General features: G+C 32.7%; 1 protein-coding gene across 1 annotated transcript in view; it reads right to left on the minus strand.

The window, feature by feature from the left end:
- Positions 1-11,771: 11,771 nt before the first annotated feature.
- The window catches only part of LOC108744747 (glutathione S-transferase), a 115,013-nt gene continuing 114,712 nt past the window's right edge, over positions 11,772-12,072 (minus strand). Inside the window, exon 5 of the mRNA XM_018480653.2 lies at positions 11,772-12,042. Within this exon, the coding sequence (XP_018336155.1) occupies positions 11,875-12,042 (168 nt within the window). The 3' untranslated portion in view covers positions 11,772-11,874. The remainder of the gene's footprint in view (positions 12,043-12,072) is intronic.

The following is a 12,072-nucleotide window of genomic DNA, read 5'->3' on the forward strand; positions in this document are numbered from 1 at the left end:
AATAAATTTACAAATTTTAAATTTGCATGTCTTTTCTTTTCATGCAGAAAAAAGGGAGCAGGGAAAAGGTGAGTATTTCTAATGATGTACCTATATTTCCCTAATTTTACACAAAATTATTATTTTTTTTTTAATTTTAAAATAAAAGCATTATAATCTGAATTTGAAATTGGAAAAATATGAGCTATAAGTACATTCATGGAATTGAGACAGTTACAGAATTCTTGCAAAGTAATAAGCTAAAGGGTAGCTGTTACCTATCTATTTTTTAAGTAGCCCTTTTACGCCTTTTAATTTGATAATAATATTACACGCGTTCGTATTTAACGGTATTCGTTTAAAATTTAATTGTTAAAAATTAATCTTACCTTTTTTGCAATGGGCTAATTTATCAAAAGTCATTTTTCAACTCGGAGGCAAATAAATCGCACCCGAAAGTATTCACATTTCGGTTATATTTCAATTTCCTAAAATCTACGTAAAATCATTTCAACTCATATTTCTTCTTCCACAGACACCTAGATTGGGTAGCATTCAAAAATAATGGAGTTAAATAAAAAATTGATTCCAAAGAATTTCTACCTTTCGAATTTTGATATAAAATACCGAAAAGACTTAATTCATTGTTCTTTAAATATAACGAATATTATGGAATTTTAAATAAAAAACTATCCCAATAATTAATTAAAATTCTATTAATCTAAAAATAAAATTATTCGGCGTTAACAAAATGAGTACAGTAGGTCGAAATTCCCATAAACTCTCAAAATTATTTACTCGATACAATCACGTTCGTCAAACAATATACGGGCTTCACTAAAACAGAATATTTAATTAAAGCCTCATTCATTTCCCTTTAAAACCGATACCAGTGTACTTTAAAGGATACCGCTCTAGTTAATTACGTACAACATCATCGAGTCGGATTTGCAAACAAACAGGTTGTTGCAGTCCTGATTTGCAATTAACATCCTCATCAGTACACTTGCAATGTTATTTACAACGTTAAATGAAAGCAGGAATTTTGAAACAACCAATATCGAATAGCGAGATATCAAAGCTTAGTTACAAACTCATAAAGTTGTAATGGAAGTATGCACAAGTTGTGAAAATATGATATGATGGAATAGCTATCATTTTCACGGTTGGCTTCGTATGGTTAAAGTCTACCACAATATGTACTTGACTATCTATATATTTCCATTTTTCTCGTAAATAGTGACTTTGACAAAAAATATCATCAGTGCAAAAAAAAATTATGTGGTTTTATGAAACCACGATGCAAGTGAAACTTTTCGAAGTGCAGGCATTTAATTGTAAATTTTCGAAAAATTATTCGATTAAGGTATTAAAATTAAAATTGCGTTCTTAATCTTATCTTTATGATTGAAAAATGCGAATAATAATGGGAAATCAATAGTAGAAAAGATATGCAACTGGCTGAAAATCACCAAAATTGCGAATTTCAAGATTGGTTTTATGCCAACAAAAGTTTCAAGCTATAATGATGACTCTTAGTTTATACTGTTGCAAAATTTGTACGTTAATAAACTTTGACAGGACAGCGCACAGAATTCTATACTTTTTTTGTAATATTGCTTTTTAGTGAATATCTTACAAAAAACCATCAATTCGGGAACGTTTGTCTAAGTTTGATAAAATGAACAAAAAAAAACAAAGTACATAACTTAAGGATTGTTTAATAATATGAATATATCATGTATCCATTATATATAAACAATAGTGAAAGCAATGAATAAAAAGTCTTTTACAAGCAAAATACGTCAAAAAATGAAAGAAGTTGCTATTACCATGCATAAAATTTAAGAAATTTTAAATTATTCAGAACTCTTACAATGGAATTAACACTACATGAACAGAATTAAAGTTCTGTAATGTAATAAACTATGCTCTTTCTAAAAAAAATAGCTAATTTATGCGTATTTTATTGAAATATTGTAGTGTTCCTGGAATGACATAAATGTTACCGAAGTGATGATATGGATATCATAAGGTATAGGCAACTAAATATTACAATTATTGACAATGGTTTAATTAACAAAGTTATTTATTTATATAGCACTTAAAAAAATTACTCTTACTATTAATAAATTCTTATTATAATTAAGTTTCAACATTTTCATAAATCAGTCTAGTGGACATTCTATAGTCACAGTTATATCTTCTTAAAATTTTAATCAGTTCTTACAATTTGAGTCTTTTGACCTAAAATCATAGTTTATTTCATTAAACTTCTACAAATAATGGAAAAAAATATAAGTAACGTAATAAATTCAACAATAAATTCTGTTACGAATGAAAAGTTAACTAAAAAATATATAAAGTACAAAACAAAACTAATTATTTTTCGAAAATAACAATATTCTTGATTTTTCTTTAATGAGCGATGGTGTTGGAATAATATTGCCATTGAATCTTCATCTTCCAAGGAAGATGAGTAGCATTCAGATTTATAGATGCTTACTCTATTCTTCAAATAGTTATCTTTTATCATGAGCTCTTCATCAACAGGAAACTCAATTGCAGACATAAAAACATCCTCAGGTTCAACTGAACTTACGTTACAAGGGCTAGAAAGCTTTGATAGTTTTCCATCATGTCCGGGAACGTTTCCAAAATGACCGTTCTCGAAATGACGATTTCAAATAAGCCCTCGCATTAATTATTCTGAAGCCATCTCAAATGCGACCTGACTTTGTCAATGGTAATAATTTTTTTTTTTTAATGTGCAGCACACGTCAAGGGATAGCGTAATGTAAACACAGCTGCATCTTTTTCAGCAGCAAGTTTGTAACTACGCGACATTAATTGAAAGATCGACGCCATGTACACGGAACCTAAACAAGTAGCTCGCATATTGACCATAGCTAATAAGGATCTGCTTAGAGTAGCGGTTTACAGCACCTTCGACAAGCTCTTTCGACTTTCGGGGAATCTAGCAATTCCCCTTGATATTGTTCTTTAATCAGAGACGTTAACCCCCCTTGGTGTATACTGTTACCTTTGTCATGTAATTTTTAAGCGGCTCCAGACTAGGGGTTTTATAGGGACGAAATTCGCAATGTGCCCTCCTCCGTCGACACTAGTCTATATGTCCCCGTCACATACAGAGCCATCTGACACTTTAATAATGACTGCTACATAGGAGTCCCATATATAATCGCAAAGTGGAACATTTCTGTGAAGCTTTTCTTATAAATACTGAGCAATTCATTGTTGGGCACCAGCCATTAAACACCTCGATTTGCAGATGGGCTTGGCAACGACAGTGAAGGTGTGCCGTGTTCTGTTAAGATTCTTTATGAGCAGTTAATGAACCACCTGCTTACTTTTTAGAGCCATATTCCAAAGTATCCTACAGGTACATTTTCAATACCTCTTCCACATAAGAGCAAGCACTTCGGTTATGTTTCACGCTAGTTGAAGATCGTACTCCAAAGCCCACCTTTTAGAGGTGTTGAGGGTCAGGCAGATGCTTCTTTCTAGGTTGTGCATTCCTATGCCTACAGCGTAGGCGACTACGTCGGTGACATAGGCTAAAACGTTGGTCGATTGAGTTTGTAGACGAATTATGTCATTCACTCTAAGGGTCAGGATTATTAGCTCCGCTGCTGTAATGCTTTTCTCCTTTAAGAAGATACATCCCCACCTAGCGCAATGTAACACAATCTTTATTTCGAATGCTACCATGGCAGCCAACCGGTGATGACAGTGTGAGACCCTCTATATTTCTCTGACTGCTCCTTATAAAGATGTCCACTGTCGACCTTCTCTATCTGAATCCGAACTGTGCGTTCAAGAATTTTTCACTCTATTTCAGGTGCGCCACAGTCTCTTCCCTCCCTTGTTATTAATATGAGAAATGCGTATTTCTTTGGAATCGGTAGCAGAAGCTAACCCGGAAATCTTTGGAACCTCGTCTACAATTACTATAACAGTGTGAAGATAATGCCGTTAGTATCATGTGCTTTACTCGATTCAATTTCATCTAAGTAAATAGGTGAATCCGTAGTATCATAGTTCTCTTTGTTTCAGTTTTCTAGGGTAAACTGAGCAAATATGACATAGACTTTAAGCTTTTCTCCACATTTGTCCAAAAAGGCCCTCCATTTGTCCGTCTTGACCGACCAGATTGGTTTTCATGTGTTTGCACTCAAGGCTGAGCTCCACTCTTCAGCTGCTGCACTCTGAGTCATCACGCTCGCTTCTGGCGAAGCGTATGCCGCCTCCTCTTCGCCCGGGTAAACATTTCTTCTTTTGGACCGCGGTATTATCTTCCCACCAATTTTTACTTATGTTGTTTCTACGGGATTTTTCCTGGAGGAAAGACTTTCCATGAACCTCCCGAACCATCTCAATCTCAAGGCACTCCTCATCATGCAGCTGTTGGAAAGCAAGTCTAAAGGACTACACACCATGTAGAGGTTGTCTTTAGTCTTGGAAAGGGGGGCAAGTATCATTTTCCAGGTCATAATTCACTTCTTGACAGGAAGTCGAACAAGCTTTGTTATGTCGACAATGTGCTTACGTGCATTCGTGGTAGAAGAGCCCCACAAAGTTGAGCGCTCTTTTAGGTCTCTCCCCACTACTATTATGAAGTGCGTAGATCTAGTAGTCTGCTCAAGAAGCTTTGTCGCATACTGGCCGATTTAAAGTACCACGGCAGCAACATTTTTTCGTCCATAATTTCATAATTAATAGAATGAATAATGCACGTATAGATAAATGGAAAAAACGTTGACACAAGGGCATAATATCTGGTGGGGAGTACTTTGAAAGAGACAAAATTGATATTCATGAATAAATAAATAATTTTTGAGAAATTATAAGTCACGATACTTTTTGAACAGACCTCATACTTATGTAACGTTCATTAATAAGTCGAATCGAGCTTTTTTTTTGGTNAACAGAATGATGAGCTGTAATGATGACTCTTGGTTTATACTGATGAAAAATTTGTACGTTAATAAACTTTGACACCGCAGGGCACAGAATTCTATGCTTTTTTTTATAATATTGCTTTTTAGTGAATATCTTACAGAAAACCATCAGTTCGGGAACGTTTGCCTAAGTTTGATAAAATGAACAAAAAAAACTAAAGTACATAACTTAAGGATTGTTTAATAACATGGATATATTATGTATCTGTAATATATAAACAATAGTGAAAACAATAAATAAAAACTCTTTTACAAGCAAAATACGTCAAAAAATGAAAGAAGTTGCTATTACCATGCATAAAATTTGAAAAATTGTAAATTATTCAGAACTCTTATTATGGAATTAACACTACATGAACAGAATTAAAGTTCTGTAATGTAATAAACTATGTTCTTTCTAAAAAAAATAGCTTATTTATGTGTATTTATTAAAATATTGTAGTGTTCCCGGAAATGACCAACCGTTTTCGGAATGACATAAATTTTAGCGAAGTGATGATATGAATATCATAAGGTATAGGCAAGGAAATATTAAAATTATAGACAACGGTTTAATTAACAAAGTTATTTATTTATATTGCCATTTTAATTGCATTTAAGAAAAATTACTCTTACTATTGATAAATTCTTATTATAATTAAGTTTTAACATTATTATAAATCAGTCCAGTGGACCTTCTATAATCACAGTTATATCTTCTTAAAGTTTTAATCAGTTCTTCCAATTTGAGTCTTTTGACCTAAAATCATAGTGTACTTCACTAAACTTCTACAAATAATGGAAAAAAATATAAGTAACGTAAGAAAATCAACAATAAATTCTGTTATGAATGTAAAGTTAACTAAAAAAATATATAGTGTACAAAACAAAACCAAGTAATTGCTTTTCAAAAATGATGATATTTTTGATTTTTTCTTTTTTGAGCAATGGTGTTGGAATAATATTGACTATTTGCTCAAAGTTAATATACGACAACATCCTTTGGTTCCAGTTTAAATTATTATTGATTTATTTATTGTTACGCACAAATCTCAAAAAGGTAACTAAAATTTCCCCATTATCGTCATCGACAAATGTTTGACGATTAGCAACATATCTGAAGCAAACATTAGGCTTCTCAGTAGGAACATTAACAAGCAATAATGTCCCAGGGGATACGAGATTTGGATGTATATTTTCTTTGTCATAAGATGTACTTGCTTCAACATCAATCTGTTTATTTTTATTATGCTGACGAAGAGATATTGCAATTGAATCTTCATCTTCCTAGGAACCTAGGAAGATGAGTAGTATACAGATTTATAGACGCTTACTCTATTCTTCAAATAGTTATATATTATCATGAGCTCTTCATCAACAGGAAACTCAATTGCAGACATAAAAACATCCTCAAGTTCAACTGAACTTACGTTACAAAGACTAAAAAGCTTTGATAGTTTTCCATCATGTCCCGGAACGTTTCCAAAATGACCGTTCTCGAAATGACGATTTTAAATAAGCCCTCGCTTTAATTATTCTGCGGCCATCTTAAATGCCATCTGACTTTGTCAATAGTTTAATATATTTGGGGTACTTTGCTATTCCGGGTCGTAAAAAAGAATCGCATCAATAATTAAATGTAAAAAACACGTTCACGAATTGACGGACTATTGATGTACGCTCTTCTAATAATGAATTAAAAGGTACTTACCACTTAGATATTAATTTATTTGCCAATAAATATACTGACAGCCGGCTTTGTTGTTGTTTGCTTCCTCTACTGACTTTTGACATAAAATGGCTGATTTCACTTAAAACTATTTTTCTTCGGTTATTAATGCGTTCACTGAAATGACTTATGCGCTATCGGACAAACTATTTTTGCATTTTTATAATTAAAAAATAATAATCTTTTTGTATCCTTTCCGAAACTAGATTTTGTATAAAAAATACGGTATATCAAGTAATGACGGGAGTTGAATACCTGAAATTTTTCATTAATATTTTGGACTTTGTTGAAGGTCTTGCACTAGGACGCGTTCCCGGAATGACTTTCTCTGCATTCATATTGATTTAATTTAAAATGTACTTCTTTAATAAATCGTATTATTTGTACACACAAAACAGGTTAGTTCTAGTATTTTATTAATTTTCTTTTCTCAATAAAGTCAAGATTTAAGACATTAAATTGCTAGCAAAGCAAATTCTGCACCTTGATGATTTTGAGCCATTTACGTTGTAGAATCACTCGGTCTTGTGATAGCGTGGAAATGACAAAACGAGTATTACTTTCAGAAATATCCAAAGTATATTATCTTATAGGGTTGCTTGGTTTTTGCGTTATCAAATTATAAATTCTATTTCAAAAGTTTTGGTAAAAAAAATATCGTGGGATAATTTAGAGTGACTCCACAAATAAAAAAGCGGTGGAAAGAAATCACTAACGTCCGTGTATCAACTTTTGAGTTTGGTGCAACGGACCGCACTGATTATTTTTCTGATTGGGCGAACGGGAAAATCTAATTTTAATTTACTAGATATGCCTAAAAATAGTTTTAACATCGCATGTAGAGAACGATATTTTCAGATTTAAAATGGCTTTGGCTGAAGCGAGTTTTTGCATTGAAGTTCCGGTTTATTCAAAATTGCAAAAATGAGAAAAAAATACGCTCGCGAAATAGTCTTACTTTCTTTGCCAGAAATATAAAGCGCATTTTTTTACATTGATTAAATTATATGTGAAAATTTTGTGAACAAAATAAAAAGGTTAAATGAAAGTAAAACTTTAAATAACACGATAGTAAACTACCTAACACCTAATTAATTGAAATCTATTCTTTACTTTTCAGTGCGCCGCCCATATAAGCGTTTCGTGTTTCAGTTTTCTTTAAGCTATAAATTCTTTGTCTTAGATGATTAACCAAAACTATTAATTTTAAAGATGATGTACCTACTTTAAACTAATAAAATTTTCACTGTTTGTAGTAAAAAGAGATGAACGAAACTGCAGAAATAACATTAAAACAAAATAAACAAAAATATTTAACAAACAGCAATCTAACTACAAAATTGATGTTTTTCATTTTCTCAAACACTAAGTAGAAAAAAATATTATCTATATAGTGTCTGCTCAATTTGTTAGAGAAATCCACGACTCGAAAAATAACCATCCTGTACATATTGTATATGGGTTAACGTGCTTGTGTACGATGCACTTGTCTTCTTTGAGATAAAAAAGACGAAAATAAATTGCTTACATAACAGATTCTATTAGCTAACCAACGAAAGATAAACGTATGGTGGAATACCAAAATACGACTGTAACACGCAGCCATTCGTACGATAAAGCTGCATACTCGGTATAACTGCCAATTTACCAGTAAATTTAAACGCAACATTGCTGGAATTTATGAGAGTAATTTGTTTATCAAAATTGAACATCTGGACTAACGTACGTAACACTATAGCGGTTGAAACGAACACGCTACTGACTACATTCCTATATACGAGTACTTAAGCTGAAAAGTAAAGAAATTCGTTTAATGACTGAAGCGATTTAACCCAAACCATTTCCCACAAGGAATAGTAAAATATTATAAGCATAGGTACGACAGAAATGTAGGGATATCGCAGAAAGCCATTTATATTAATAAATCAGTTATTTATTTATGTACCTATTTGCATACGTAACCTTGTACGTTTACCCTGACCTAGATATAGATATAGAGCGATCACATCTGCCTTTTAATGACTATTTTTCTGCAAAAAATCCCGATACATTTTAATCAATCCTAAATAATCAATTGAAGGTATCAAATCTTAGTTTTTATATATGTTATCGACCGTTGATTATGCGTCTACGTCATTTGGTCATTGGAATTACGTTTTTATCCCCACCAAAGATTTTTCTGCTCGATGGAAATGTCAATCAGAAAATACTACAAATGGCGCAGTAAACGCCATCTGTAGCACGATGCTACATTTTAGGATTATGTATGCTGAAAACGAATCCCGGCGTAGCCAACCTCAACGTGATAGGCACGTTAGCTTAGTCGAATAAAATATTTCGAAGTGTACTGTACAGTACTGCTCAAAATTGTCAACTTAGTATGGTTCTAAATTAGTTTAAATCAATACCGTCCCACTTTTGGGTTTAACCACAGGTATTTTGCTAAGAAAATAATTTTAGTATATATTGTTTTGGCGCTCAGTCAATTAATTATATTTGATTAATTTTATTTAAATCTCTTATTTGCTTTTTAATTAATGTAATTGTCAAATGCTTAATATTTTTATATTACTGCCTTAAGGTCTTTCTAATGAAACCTATGCCCAAGTAAAAGAAACCTAAAACCTACAGGAGGATAATTCATCATTTATCAGAGTCTGAGGTAAAGTTATTCTAATAATGACGTCTATTTAGCTTGTCCAGTTTAAGCTTTTATGGATTTTTTTACGTCCAGTTGTGGTACCAGTATTCATTTAAACCACCCAGCGAGGTAACCCGGTCACAACCTCAAGTGCGGTAGTGGTATTTTTGAGGGATACGAAACGTTTCCGGCGGAATTTACCACTGGAATTCACAAAAATCCATTAAATCGGCCGAATTTACAATTGCCGCTCGAGAGGACCCAGCTAACAATTTCGTGTTCTATAAATATCCTAAGAACGTTTCAAGAGCAAATTTTATAGAGCAATGTCTGTTCTAGGAACATTTTAAAGAATTTCTATAACACACAAAGCAATCTGACAGAAATTTTATAGCAGTTCTAAACTTCTGGTATACAACATAACGAACTTTTACATAATTATTTTTCAGCAGCAGTTCAATTTTGCTATAACACTATAATTTTTTATAGAAATTATGATTCCTTATACTTAATTTGGGAAGGTATTTTAGGCAAGTTGAAATAATAAAACAACACATTTTATCAATGTNTAAAAAAGTTAATTTTTGACCTATTGTAGCAAAAAATAATGTATTTCCAATTAGATCTTACTTAAACCTTCAGTACAATACAGTATTACGCGTGCGGATTTTTTAATACCTATTTTAGAATTTATATAATCCTAAAATTACATCTCAGACTAATTTGTTCGTTTTAAAGTATAAACCAGTTAAATTAATTAGCGGGAGTGGGGTTGAAGAGGATTCGAGAAGGAAAACTGAAAAGGGAAGAGATAGAAGTGATAAAAGGACGAGATTTTAGATAGTAAACTATCACAACAAACCAAATTAGAACTCAGAGGTACGAATTTGACGTCATTGAAAAATTTCGTTAAATCTTCTGGAAAAATCACGGATTGTGAATAACTGTAGCAAGTTATATATCTTCAGAAAGCTCTCGGTACGAGAAGAATGAATTCGACGTCTTGAAGGAATTTTATCGAACTTTCTCGCAGCTTCTATTGCCTGTGAAAATCCCTAACAAATCATATATCACTGGAAGCTTCCACGGATCACGAAAAACCCTACAAAGTCAGATATTGTTAAAAAGCTCGCGAAGAAAGAAGAACGGTTTTGCCGGAATCAAAGGATTTAATAGAGCCTTCTTGAAGAAATCGAGATATTTCATGCCTATTACAACGAAGGGCACCGAAGTAAAGCAGAGGAACAAATAAATGCTTTAAAAAATGAAAAAAATGGAAAAAGAACAAGAAACGAAATAGGGTCACAAAAAATGAAAATATAATTAAAAGCAGCTAAAAAAGAAATAAAGAAAGGAAATTAAAACAGAAATAGGGAACGTAAAAGGAGCATTACATATAAGAATACAGGTAATGATCAATGGTATTAAAAACGAGATGGAAAAGAAGAACGAAGAAGGGGAAATTGTGTTGTAAAAAAGATAGAAGAAACGATAGAAATTTAAAAGCTAACACTACACATGAGAACACCACAGAAAGAAAAAATTAACGTTATCTAACATTAGGAGGTAAATTAATAATCTCGGTATAGGTAATTGTAGCTTTATTAATTGTAAGCTAAATTTTCAAACAACGATTGGGATATTGTCAAGGTGCGTTACTTTATTTACGGGTGGTTCGCCAATAGCACTATCCTCCTATTGGAAAAAAAATTGATTATAACGCTAGTAAACAAACACTCATAAGTACGTAGGAACCCTAGAGAAATTGTTTGATATTAGAACCCCGTGCTGAAAGACAGGATCAGACACGTCTAGCTATATAAATTATTTCTGAGTTGTGCAAGAACGTCTGGCATTTGACTTACTTCATTTGCAGAGGTGACGATCGTGTAAATCATTAACGTTCTGCACTGACTTTTGACAAACACGGTGTTTAAAAGAACCCTATACAGGGAAGTCAAGTGGATTTAGACCCGGACTAGGCGCTGGCCAATGTACATGACCCGTACGCCCAATCCAGCGTTTATATACTACTTTGCACTGATTTATGAGACTGATACACTGACCTGATGCCAATGATTTCGACTAACTTCATATCTATATACAAGCTTGAAGGAACAAAAAAGTACTCTAGATTGACTGTAACATAAAAATCCACAATTACGCTTAATCTAGTCAAAGCAATGCATGTGTAAAACATACAAAAAAATGCAACACGGATCCTGCTACTTACCAGGTAATTGAAAGTGGAGTTGCATTGTTGTATTTCCCTGCGTAATATTAACAGGGTCGAACTAGCCTTTATCTGTACTTTTAAATACCTTTTTCTCAAAAACGGTGAACTTTCGGGACACCTAATATTTACTAAATTTTTTTGTAGTGTCCTATCACCTGCTACAAGTTTGCTACTTATTTCAGAAACACCCAGTATATTTACAATTATTCGATGAAATATAAAAAGTACAACACAACACAAAATATATTCATGTACTTATTCACAAGTAATTACAACAATTACAACAATGCTTAAGTTTAGATCCGAATTTGTGTTTGGATTATTCAATCTATGAATCCGTAACTGGACGCCTGGCTACCCAAGCAGCTATAGATGGAATGTTGTACACACTTTCCTTCAGAGCTTTTAAAGATGGATATTGTTCCAAGGCGGTTTTCCCAAAAACATTTTCGAAACTTTCTAGTGATGCCGCGAATAGTAAATCACACCAGGTTACCTATAACAAAGAACAGGGAAAGTTATTTCT

This window comes from Agrilus planipennis, unplaced genomic scaffold (assembly GCF_000699045.2).
Source record: "Agrilus planipennis isolate EAB-ADULT unplaced genomic scaffold, Apla_2.0 scaffold46, whole genome shotgun sequence".
Classification (NCBI taxonomy): Eukaryota; Metazoa; Arthropoda; class Insecta; order Coleoptera; family Buprestidae; genus Agrilus; species Agrilus planipennis.